This window comes from Artibeus jamaicensis, unplaced genomic scaffold (genome assembly GCF_021234435.1).
Source record: "Artibeus jamaicensis isolate MK-2021 breed Jamaican fruit bat unplaced genomic scaffold, CSHL_Jam_final contig_64, whole genome shotgun sequence".
Taxonomy (NCBI): Eukaryota; Metazoa; Chordata; class Mammalia; order Chiroptera; family Phyllostomidae; genus Artibeus; species Artibeus jamaicensis.
The window spans coordinates 5,825,010-5,837,846 of record NW_026521911.1 but is presented as its reverse complement, the minus strand read 5'-3'; the positions used below and the strand labels follow the sequence as shown (position 1 = coordinate 5,837,846).

General features: G+C 40.6%; 1 protein-coding gene across 2 annotated transcripts in view; it reads left to right on the top strand.

Moving 5' to 3' along the window:
* INTS4 (integrator complex subunit 4) overlaps positions 1-12,837 on the top strand; it is a 105,317-nt gene that overhangs the window by 48,406 nt on the left and 44,074 nt on the right. For both annotated transcript variants that reach the window (XM_053670814.1, XM_037138560.2), the window contains exons 10-11: positions 1,305-1,479; positions 8,555-8,760. In XM_053670814.1, the coding sequence (XP_053526789.1) occupies positions 1,305-1,479; positions 8,555-8,760 (381 nt within the window). The remainder of the gene's footprint in view (positions 1-1,304; positions 1,480-8,554; positions 8,761-12,837) is intronic.

The window sequence follows — 12,837 nt, the reverse complement described above, 5'->3', positions numbered from 1 at the left end:
AGTAGGTTTGCCATCACTTTTTAGCTATTTATTATACATTTAGATTCTCCTAATTTTTCCATCTGAATAAATTATGTAAAGAATATGGTCTTTGTGCATATTAGATCTTCTTTTGAATTACTTGGTAGAATAAGATAAATTCTAAGGAATGGTTAAGTTGATATGAAATACTGCCATATGATAGTCCTGAAGAGTATGCCTTCATTTGAGGTAGGTGATTGATGAAGTGTTCTTTGTGTATACCTGGATTGAAGTGTAAAGAAGGTTATTCTCGGACAGCTAGATCAGGAGCGGAACCATAGAAATGAAGATCTCATGGAGAGTTAGCAACAGGGGAGTGGGAGGAGGGGAAGGGGGGAGAAGGTACAGAAAATAAGTAGCATAGACGGTAGATAGAAAATAGATGGGGGGGGCAAGAATAGTAGGGTAAATATAGAATCTAAAGAACTTGAGACACGTGGTCATAAACTAAACGGGGGAATGGTGGGGGAGGGGGTGTTCAGGGTGGAGGGGAATGAAGGGGGGAATAGAACAACTGTAATGGCATAATCAATAAAATTTTTTAAAAAAGGATATTCTCATGGTGAATGGTAAGGGACTGGTGGTCCTCAGACACGTCACCAGGTACAAACTGTACTGCTGGGTCTGACCCACATCCTGGAGGCTCAGGTGCTGTAATTCATCAGTGCCTTCCAGATGATCAGCCACAAGGATGTGGATTCTCACCAAAAAGAATGCTCATAAGAAGTAGATGTATAAAGTGTTCATTTATGATGAGTCATAACTCTCAAGTGGATTGGATGTTTACTTTAGCTAACCGTATATTTCCCATTAGGCAGTCTGTGCCGAAAATGAATTTACTAGAAGGGTACTTGGGAGCACAGTGTTGCTCAGATAGAGCACAGAGTTGTCAAATAGAAATTTAGTTTTAATGGGACTGAAAATAGTTCTTCTGTAGGACCAGTGTATTATCTGCCCAGGATGGTGCTTGGAGGGCCACTGCAGTCATTTACCTCTCTGGTTCTTCCTTTCATGTGTTCTCATTGCAAACATGAGCACCTGTCTGATCAACACATTCTTTCACTGTCTTTAATAAGGTTATGACCCCAAATAAGGTTACTATCAGCAGTCTTTGGTTTTTAAGTTGGATTTGCATTTCTCTGCTCTGATCTACTGAGTTTATTATTTTTTTGGAAGTTTAACTCTGGGAGAGCAGTCTTGTGTCCTGCCACCCCTGTCCTCGGGTGAATCTTGTTGTTCCTTCTGAACCTCCTGCAAGTGGTAATTGTAATTGTCCTCTGCAGAGGAAACGTACTGCACATGAGCGTGCCAAGGAACTTTACAGTTCAGGGGAGTTTTCCAGCGGCAGGAAGTGGGGAGATGATGCTCCCAAGGAAGAAATAGACACAGGGGCTGTGAACTTGATCGAGTCGGGAGCTTGTGGAGCCTTCGTTCATGGATTGGAAGATGAAATGTATGGTGAGTATGACTGCATAATAACAGTGTCCTTTACTGAGTGACCGCTACATGTAAGGGATTGTGCTGATTGATACATACACATTGTCTCATTTAGTCTTCAGAGTCACAAATGTACTTATCATTATTTTAATTTTACAAACAGATGAGGTTGAGGTCCAGGTGATATATCATAGAATGGTTAAAAGCATGGACTTTGAGTTCAGTCGATCTGGGTTCAAATTGCAACATTTTAATAAAACAAGCCTAATAGTGATCATTTCTGAATAGCGAGAATTAAATGAGATTATATATACATAAAACACTTGGTATAGTACATGACCCATTATGGTAAGCACTTAATATATTGATAGTAAAAATGGATATTATTGATACTGACAACAATAATAACTTGTTATTAGTCACTTACTAGTATGAAATAGAAGCAAGATTTAAACCCAGGTATATCTGTCCTCAAAGCTTTTGTATGACTAACAAAGACCATTACAACTTCATTTTTTTTAATAATTAATTTTATTTAGTTATTTTTCAAGTACAGTTTTTTGTCTGTTTTTCCCATCCCTACAACTTCATTTTTGAAAGATATTTTCACTGGCAATTGAATTCTAGATTAATAGGGTTGGCGGGTTTGGGGGGTTTTTTTGTTTGTTTGTTTTGTTTTTTAGTCTTTTAAAGGTATCCCATAGTTTTTCATTTGTATTGTTTCTGTTGAGAAGTCTGCTGTCATTTAAAAAACATTTTTGTTCTTGTGTACATGATATGTTTTTTCTAGATGCTTTTAAGGTTTTCTTATTATCAATGGTTTTAAATGATTTAATTTCATTGTGTCTTAGTTTAATTTTCTTTTTTTTTTTTTTTTAAATTTTATTTAGTTATTTTTCAAGTACAGTTTTTTGTCTATTTTTCCCATCCCAGCCTCCCCCGCCTCTTGCTCCCCACCTCCCTCCCATAGGAAGGACACAGGGATGAGAACTAAGGGGGGTGGAAATTTAATTTTCTTTATGTTTCTTATGCTTGAAATTTGTTGAGCTTTTTGAAACTATGGAAAGTCCTTGGTCATTATTTCTTTAAATCGCTTTCTGGCCCAATGCTCCAATTAGGTTACTGAAATTGTCCTGCAGTTGACTGGTGCTCTGTTTTCTTTTTTTCTCCTAGTCTTTTTTCTCTTTGTTTCATTTTGGATATGTATGCTTTGTCTTGGAGTTTACTAATCTTTTTTTCTGCGGTGTCTAAGGTGCTGTTAATCCCATTCAGTGTATTTTCATCTCAGACATTGTAGTTTCTCATCCCTGGAAATTCTGTGAGAATGTGGGTTTGTTTAGTATTGTCCCCATATCTACATAATATGGTTTTATACATAATATCTGCATTCTGTAGGTTTGTCAACAGAGAGTGCTTTTTACAATAACTGTCCTAATGTTCTTGTCTGTGTGATTTCAGGGTTGGTTTTGGTTGGTTGATTTTTTTCTTTATTATGGATCATATTTTCCTGCTTCCATGCATGCCTGTTAATTTTCAGTTGGATGCCAGCCATTGTGAATATTACTTTATTGGAGGCACAGCATAGTCATATTACTATACATATTCTTGGGCTTTGTTCTGGGATGCAGTAATTTCAGGTTCAGACACGAGCAGCTAGGGCTTCTTTTTGTCCTCTGCTGAAACGGACTCCTCTGAAAAACAGTTGTAGACCGAGTGTGTGCTTTGGAGGTTTTTCCCTCTGATCTGGTTGAGTGGTTCTTTCTCAGACCATGGATTGTTTCTTCACAGACCAGAACTCAGCCTTCAACTCGAGGAGACCTCTATAGATTTCTCAAGCTCACTGTCTCTGTGCAGTTCTTTCTGGTGTTCTGCCCTAGGAATTCTAGCTGCATTGGCCTTTGCAGACCCTCAGCTCTATCTTCTCAACTCAGGAGACCCGCAACCTGGAAACTCTCTCCAGACAATAAACCGGCATAATTGTAGCACTCGCCTCCTTTATTTCCCACCTCTCGGTGATCACTACCCTTTATTGCCTGGTGCCTAATGGGTTGAATACTGTTGTTTTATATATTTTAACTCTGTTTTTAGTTGTTTCACGCAGAAAGATAAATCTGGCCCTTGCTACAACACCTTAGCCAGTAATAGAAGTCCTGCAAAGCCCTGTCGATATGATGGTGTCCATCTCACGTAGATCAACAGAATGTCGGCGCTTTGAGATGACTGACTCCAGTCTCCTCATTTTCAGTAACCTGGGGAGACACTGTTGATTGCCCACATTTTATAGTAAATTTGTGTCAGGGAATTAGAACCTAGGCCTTTAAAATGTCTATAAATATTATCCCACAGTAGGACTGCTTCTTACAAGGGCAGGAAAATTATTTTGAAAGACAGTACAATTGTTCCTCGCTATGTTGTGGTTCACTTACTGCGGCTTCACTGTATCGTGGGTTTAAACCAGAGAAGCCACAATAAGTGATCTGCAGTATAGCGAGGGACGACTGTATACTTCACTGGTGAGTACCCACATAGAGTTTTATATGTTGTTAAAGTTATGTAGGTTTAAGAGTGTAGAAAGTGTTTAAGAGCCTATGAAGTGTTTATAAGAGTGTGGGAAAGGTTAATAAGAGAGTGGGAAAGGTTTATAGGAATGCGGGAAGGGTTTATAAAGCCTTGAAATATATATAAATAATAAAATAAATATAGCCCCTCTACTTTGCAGATTTTCACCTATCGCTGGGGTCCCTGGAACATAACTCCCACGATAGGTGAGGGATCACTGTACTCTATTAGTAGGTATAAGGATTGGGTTATTCTATACAATTTGCTGTAAGGTTTTTTTGTATATGTAAAAATTAGTTAAAGTTATTAATACTTCTCCTTTTGTTCCCTATGAAAAAGCATTAGATAAGTTCAGTTATTAAAGCCTGTTTTATCTTAAGTGACTGGAATGTATTTTTGTTTCCACTAGCATTTTTGCTTTGTTTAGTTTCTTTTTAAGTATATAATCTCTATTATATATTTTTCCATTAACATTTAGTCCTTTTATACCCCTCTCCCAACTTTCTTTAGTTTCTACAGTTGAATTTCATCACTATTAATGTTTATGTGGTTTAGTTCAACAGTTTTCAGTTTGTCACTAATGTGTAATTAAAGGAACTGTGGAAAGTAAGTAGATTATTTTATTGGCTGTAGTCTGGAGTATCACCTATACTTTTAATCCTCTAGTTGTTACATTTCCTCCCTCACTTCTGGGCCTTTGTACATGTTGTTCCTCTGCCTAGGAAGGTCTTTTCTCTCGTCTGGCCCAGCAGCCCCTTCAGGCTTTGTTTTAGGTATCACTTGTTCCAGAAAACTACTTCTGATCCTGTTGAGTGGGTTTTTGTGCCTCTTCCGCATTTTCTTACATCCCTGTGCTTTTCCATCATACCATTTGTCATGCTGTAGTGCAATTAATTATTCCTGCAGGGAGGCTCTGAGAGAAGTCTTGTTCTTGTTGGTCTTTGTAACTTAAGTATTGAGCACAAAGCTAGTGAGTAGCAAAGCCAGGATCTAATTACACATGTTAAGACACCAGAGGCACTGTGTTCTTCCCCCTCCTAACATAGCAAATTCCTTTTCTCTGCCGTGGACCCTTAAGAAGTCTGTAATATACTTCACCATCCCCAAAAGTCTAGTAGAAATTGTTAATTTACCTGCTTGTGGGCAGGCAGTACATGCAAAGAGAAACAGCAAGTTTCTTTGTTTCTGTTTGGAATGTTACCATCTCAGGTCCTAAGGATTATCTCATGCTGACTGGAGTTTCTCTGTGAGTCTTTTGATGGAGTTACAGGAGTTACACATGAATCAGTGTGGATAATAGATAAAGCCCTAGAAGAAAAGCCAGCAGTTAACACATTTAAAATGTTTATAAACATGTTTTACACAAACAAATTATAGTAGTGAGTTTTAACCACAATTTCATTGTTTTTCTCTTCTCTTTTGAAATTGTACATTGTGTTGCAGAACCGTGGAGGAACCACTGGAACAAAATGAGCATTTATAAAAGTCTTGTGAGCACTGTTCGTAGTGTCCTCATCTCTCCCCTGTGTCCCAGCGTTTAGCACAGGGCCTCCCTGTTGTGTGGTACACGCTCGGGAAACATGGTTGGTGAAGGAACCAAGGGCTTCCTAGATTCAGTAACTTCACTGCTAAGCATGCAGAGAGGTAGAAGACATGCCTCTGTTCTCAAGGTGTTTTTAAGACCTTGCTGTAGCTCATATTTATTGAGCTTTTAGCATATGGCAGGCAGTGTGCTAGATGCTTTACTTACAATGTCATTTAGTCATCCTAACTGCTCTGTAAGGAAATGAATATTATCTCCCTTGAATGGGTAAGAAAATCGAGGCACTAGGAAGTTAAGTTACTTAAGGTGCAAGTTTGTGGAGGGGTTACTCTTCACAATTCACTGTGGAACCTCTATCATTCCAGGGCATATACCCTTAACTGCCATATGATGCTGGTCCGCATAATCAGACCTGGGTTCTATTCTTATCTCTGCTCTTCCTCACTTTGAGGCAAGTTAATGCACTTTGCTGAAGCTTATATCTAAAATGAAAATCATGGTATCTAGCCTGTTTTTACTCTTTTTTTTTAAAATCAAAGAAGAGTTTTTTTTAATTGATTATGCTGTTACAGTTGTTCTATTCCCCCCCTTCATTCCCCTCCACCATACCCCCCCATCCCCACCATTACCCCCCTTTAGTTTATGACCATGTGTCTCAAGTCCTTTAGATTCTATATTTCCCATGCTATTCTTGCCCCCCCCATCTATTTTCTATCTACTGTCTATGCTACTTATTTTCTGTACCTTCTCCCCCCATCTCCTCCTCCCACTCCCCTGTTGCTAACCCTCCTTGAGATCTTCATTTCTATGTTTCTACTCCTGATCTACCTGTCCTTTTAGTTTGCTTTCATTTTAGGTGTGGTTGTTAATAACTGTGAGTTTGTTGTCCTTTCACTGTTCATGTTTCTTTAACTTCTTTTTCTTAGATAAGTCCCTTTAACATTTCATATAATAAGGGCTTGGTGATGATGAACTCCTTGAATTTGATCTTATCTGAGAAGCACCTTATCTGTCCTTCCATTCTAAATGAAAGTTTTGCTGGATAGAGCAATCTTGGTTGTAGGTCTTTGGATTTCATGACTTGGAATACCTCTTTCCAGCCCCTTCTTGCCTGTAAAGTCTCTTTTGAGAAATCTGCTGACAGTCTGATGGGGACTCCTTTGTAGGTGACTGTCCCCTTAGCTCTTGCTGCTTCTAGGATTCTCTCCTTCATTTTAATTTTGGCTAATGTAATTATGATGTGCCTTGGTGTGTTCCTTCTTGGGTCCACCTTCTTTGGGACTCTCTGAGCTTCCTGGATTTCCTGGATGTCTATTGCCTTTGCCAGATTGGGGAAATTTTCCTTTATTATTTGTGCAAATACGTTTTCCACTGGTGGTTGTGCCTTTCCCCCTTCTGGTACCCCTATAATCCGGATGTTGGAGCGTTTAAAGATGTCCTGGAGGTTCCTAAGACTCTCCTCATTTCTTTGAATTCTTGCTTCCTGACTCTTTTCTGTTTGGCCATTATTTGCTTTCTTCTGGTCCACTCCATTGATTTGAGTCCCAGTTTCATTTTCATCGCTATTGGTTTCCTGTGCAATTCCGTTCATTTCAATTAGTTTCGCCTTCATATGTTTCTCTAATTTGTGGCTATAATCAACCAGTTCTGTGAGGATCCTGATGACCAGTGTTTTAAACTGTGCGTCTGAGAGTTTTGCTATTTCTTCATCGCTTAGGTCTATGGGCTCCGGGGCTTTGAGATCTTGCGACATTTTTGGTCTGTTCTGGCCCTTTAAGTGTGAGAAGCGGTGCCTTGGACTCCCAGGTCGCTGGGTTGTGACGCTGTATGTGGGGGCGTGGTCAGAGCGGGGAAATGGCGGCGCCCTTCACTGCCACTTGCCGCGGGGACCCACCGGGCCCAGTCCAACCGCCCACTCCCTCGCCTGACTGCCCGTGCACAAATGCACGACCACAGTCAACACACAGCACCGCTTCCCCGCTGTCTCCTCCCGGTCGCTCGCCTGGTCACTCGCTCGGTCGCTCACTAGGTCCAACCCTGCGCCTGGATTCCGCGAGTCTGGATTCCGCACCTGAGCCAGTCTGACCGAGTCCTCCTGTGCAACCCCGCTCCACCAGCCACTGGTTTCGCCCCCTTACCGGTCAGGCTGAAGAATTTGTTGTTAACGGACTTCCGAAAAGTTCAATTTTCCGTGTTCTGGCTGTGATTTCTGTTGCTAATATTTAGTTGTCCCTAAACTTGGTTGTGTGAGAAGGCACGGCACATCCACCTATACCTCCATCTTGGCGGAAGTCCAGAAGAGTTTTAGAGTGTACAGCTCTCTCAGTTGTTGACACGCGTCAGCCGCGCCTCAATCTCACGTGTGAATTCCCGGGTGTTAGGCTCCAGTCCCTGGAGTCTCCGGAGTTGCCCGCGCTTTTCCTAGAAAGCTACGGATCAGACTATATACAGGGTGAGGGCCAGAGTACAGCCAATCCTCTCTAGCGCCGGTGCTCTTCCTGGAAGCCCGACCCCTCCCGGGGCCCAGGTAAACCTGCGGCCCGACTCCTGCTTGCCCTTCCGCTGCGAAGAACCCCCCACGATTCTGCCCGGCTCCTCCCCACCCGGTTTTAAAGCACTCTATCTCTACTCTTAATAATAATATTTAAAAACTGCCTCTTTTAAAAAAGAGTACTTTTCTGTGATTGTAATGCTGAGATAAATAAGAACTAATTTTCAAGAAGTTCAGTTAATGAAGACAAAAGTGTGACTCGATCACATGTCTTCAGAGTCAGGATCTAAACCTTAACCTCTGTGATATTAACATTCTTGTTCGTGGGTTAAAGTGAAGGTGGAAGCTGAACCTGTGGGCATGGAGGGGAACCTTTCAGACAGAGTTTATACAGTGAGAGGAGTAAAGAGCAAAAGACAAACCCGAATATGAAGGAATTCTTCTTGGATTTTTTCCATGGCTCTTGACTTGATGCACAGTTTTATTTGTCTCCTTTTGGGCAGAGGTCCGCATCGCTGCTGTGGAGGCGCTCTGCATGCTGGCCCAGTCCTCACCCTCTTTTGCCGAGAAGTGCCTTGACTTTCTGGTGGACATGTTTAATGATGAAATTGAGGAAGTACGCCTGCAGTCCATACACACCATGAGAAAAATCTCTAACAACATCACGCTCCGCGAGGATCAGCTGGACACTGTCCTGGCCGTGTTGGAGGTGCGTGTTGACAGTTTGTTACTCATTTCCTCATCAATACCTACTGGACACCACTTACTTGTTTGCTTATTTATTTATTTTTTTTTTTAAAAAAATTTTATTTTTTAAAATATTTTATTATTTATTTATCTTTAGAGGGGAAGTGGGGGAAGGAGAGAGGGAGAGAAACATCAATGTATGGTTGCCTTTTGTGCGTCCCCTGCTGGGAACTGGCCTGCAGGGAACCGGCCTGCAACCCAGGCATGTGCCCTGACTGGGAATCGAACCGCGATCGTGTGGTTCGCAGGCCCGCGCTCAATCCACTGAGCTACACCAGCCAGGGCTATTTATTTATTTTAAGCCAGGTGTTGTGCTGGTTTTGGTGACACAGGAGTATACAGGCAGCATTGTCTGCATTTTGATCGCACAACTCTGCCAGGATGGAGGAGACTGTTACACGGGATGGCGAGGAAAGGACAGGGTGCCCCGGGATTGCAGAGAGTATCTAACCTGAATTGTCAAGGCAAGGTGGGCAGGTAGGGAAGAAAGAAGGAATGTAGCGGACACTTAGAGGGTGAGCAGGAATTAGTGAGGCATTTTCTCAGGAAGGAGTGGCACCGAAGGGATAATGGCTAAGGATCCGGGGGTAAGAATGAGTGTGCCGTATTCAAGGGATTAAAAGGAATTTGTTGTAATTGTAGCAGAGTTGAAGAGATGGAGGAGAGGAGGGAAGTGGCTGTAGATAAGACAGGGACTAAGTAATTCTTAGCCTGATTTCTTTCTTCTGGTGAATCATAGGATGCTATAGTGGGAAGGGATCTAAGGGGTCAGTTCATTCAACCCTGGAGTTTTACAGTGAAAAAAGTAATTTATTTAATGTCACACAGCTAGCAAGTGCCTGTGCTATGTTATAAACACAAATTTGCCTGCCAGGCTGTTGTTTTGAATTATTTTTCTGAAGTGTCTGGATTTTATTTGTGAGTACTCATGTTTTCCAGAATGTTAGTAAGTGAGATTGGGCCTCTGGTTTCCTTTTTTGTTGTTGCTTATTTTTCAAATATTGTGAAAGGAATATAATGGGATGTTTAGTCATTAGCACTTACTATGGATTTCTGCTCCATACTTCAGAAAACAGACTGGCTTCTTTGGTTGTAAAGTTCTCTCAGTTCCTTAGCACTTCTATTAAGATTTTTCTTGAGTTATGTCATGTGGGCTAAATAGCACTTCTCTGAATTTTTTAATACCCTGTGTATGTGTTCGGCTTATTTAATTCTTTATACTACAAGATTATGAGCTTCTCAAGGGGATAAACCTTAGTCATCAGGGAAATGCAAATTATGCCCCAGTGTGATATTAAAATCCAAAAAGAAGAAACCTTGACAATACTAAGTGCTGTGAGGATAGGGTGGAACTGGCACTCTGATACACTGCTGATGGGAATGCAAATGGTAGAGCCACTTTGGAAACCAGTGACAGTTTCTTATAAAGTTTAACGTACACTTACCATGTGATCCCACAGTCCCACTCTGAAGTGTCTACTAAGGAGAATTGAAAACTTATGTTTGAAAAACATCTATGCAAATGTTTATTGCAGTTTTAGGTATAATAGATCCAAACTGGAAACATGACAAACCCCTTCAGTTGAAGGGGTAAATAAACTGTGGTATATCTATTCAACGGAATAGTACTCAGTAATAAAAAGGAATGAACTACGGATACTCATAACACTATGGATGTATCTCAGATGCATTATGCTAAGTGAAAGTAGCTAGACTCAAGAAGCAGCATACTTGAGGATTTCATTTATATGATGTTTTAGGATAGACAAAACTGAAGCAGAAAATATATCATGGTTGCCAGAAGCTGGGGGTGATGGGTAGATTACCAAGGGACACCAGAGAAGTTTGGGTGATAGAAATGTTTTATATCTTGATTGTGAGGGTAGTTACATAACTAAATGTATTGTTAACTCACAGAAGTGTACACTAAAAAGGATAAATTTTGCAGAATGTAAATTATATGCAGTAAATCTAACTCTAAAAAAAATGCTTTGTAGATCCCATTTTCCACTAAAAGGAACCAACATTTCTTCAGAGAAATGACTGATTCTGGGTCTGGCACAGGAAATGTAATAAGATGAGGTTGTACCACCTCATTATACAGAAAGAAAATATTGCCTATCAAAGATCTCCAGGGTTTTATTAAAGAAACCAGGAGGCAACTTCAATATCTTCTCACTGGCCAAAGGTGAAACACATCATTAGGGATTATAACTTCAAATATGTTTAAATTCGTCAGTGGTTATGACATCACAAGAAGAAATAGACATCATATAGTTCCTGAGGGAAGCAAACAGTATTACCTCTGAAGTATTACCTATAAAAAATATTGAACCTGAATCTAGCAGGCCTCCAAATCTAACTACACCATCACAGGTACAGAGGAGAAATTAAAAGGGAAAAATAAAAAATGAGATGTAAAGGGATTTTAATATTTTATTTTTGATTTTTGGAGAGTGGGGAAAGGAGGGAGAAAGAGAAGGTAAGAAACATCAATGTGTGAGAGAACATTGGTTGGTTGGTTGCCTTCCATACATGCCCAGGGGGGCTGACCTTATAACTAGGCATGTGCCCTGACTGGGAATTGAACCAGCAACCTTTTGCTTTTTGGGATGATGCCCAAGCAACTGAGCCACACTGGCCAGGGCTGTAAAGGGATTTTCTGTATTAAAAGATACTTAAGGGACCTATTACCCAATCACAGCAAGTGGACCATAATCAGAGTGTGATTAGAACAAAAACTGTTTGAGTCAACTGGAGAAATTTGAGTACTGACTACGTATTTGAAATTAAGGAATTATTAAATGTTTTGGTATAGTATTAGTTTAGTGTTTTATTTAGAATAATTATTTTTAAAATATATATTTATGAAAATATTTACCAGAGAAATATTACGATTTTTGTGATAGCCTTTAATCTAGAGGAGTCAGTAAAGGTATAGCTGAAACAAGGTTGGTCAGCATTAATTGTTGAAATGGGGGGATTTATTGTGTCTACTTTTATCTATGTTTCAAATGGTCTATATTAAAAAATTGAAGAACTGGCAGAAATGCTATGGAGATATTTAAATAAGAGTAGAACTGATGTGTCCACTGACTTTAGCATTAAGAAGTTTCTGGTGACCTTTTCTAATCCTTTTAGTGAGGTTCGCAGTTGTTGGGGAGAGAAGAGGCCTTTTCCCAGACCTCGTTTCTTACTACTCTCTTGTATTATTCTGCCTGGCTACATGGGCTTCCTTGCCATTTTTCCAGTACACTTCCACCTCATGGCCACTGTGTGTGCTGTTCCCTTTGATTATCTGGTGTAAAATACCCCCAGCTAACCCAGCACTCTTTCCCTTAACCTGCTTTGTAGTTTCTTCATAATACTTAACACTGTATGATCATTAACACTACCTGAGCTATGAGGTCTGTCCAGAAAAAGTGCAGCCATGGTTAACTTAATGAGAATGGTGTGCAGCAACGTTGATGTAACCTGGCAGGCAAGGAGAATGGACTGGAATGCACATGCTGAACAATGTTGACTTCACTATATTAGTCAGCGGGGACGGTAAACATTGTTGAACGAGCATGTGTACTGTGTGGCCATCGCCTTCAAAATGACTGAGTAAGTAGAGCAACAAATCTGCATCAGACTTTGCAGTAAGCTTGAACATCCCTCCATGGAAACTATTTTGATGCTTCAGAAGGCTACAGCTCTGGGCAGCTGGTGATTGGCAGCTTCGTCATGACAACACGCCCTCTCAGGAATCATGTTGTGCAGAGTTTTATGGTGGAACATCAAATCACCCAGGTGACTTAGTTGCCCTACATACCACATTTGGCGCCTTGTAACTTCTGGCTTTTCCCAAAACTAAAATCACCTTTGAAAGGAAAGAGATTCCAGACCATTGGTAAGATTCAGGAAAATATGACAGGCACATTGATGGCAATTGGGAGAACTGTGTGAAGTCCCAAGGTGCTACTTTGACGAGGACTGAGGCATCATTGTCCTATGTACAGTGTTTCTTGTATCTTGTATCTTCTTCAGCACGTTTTTA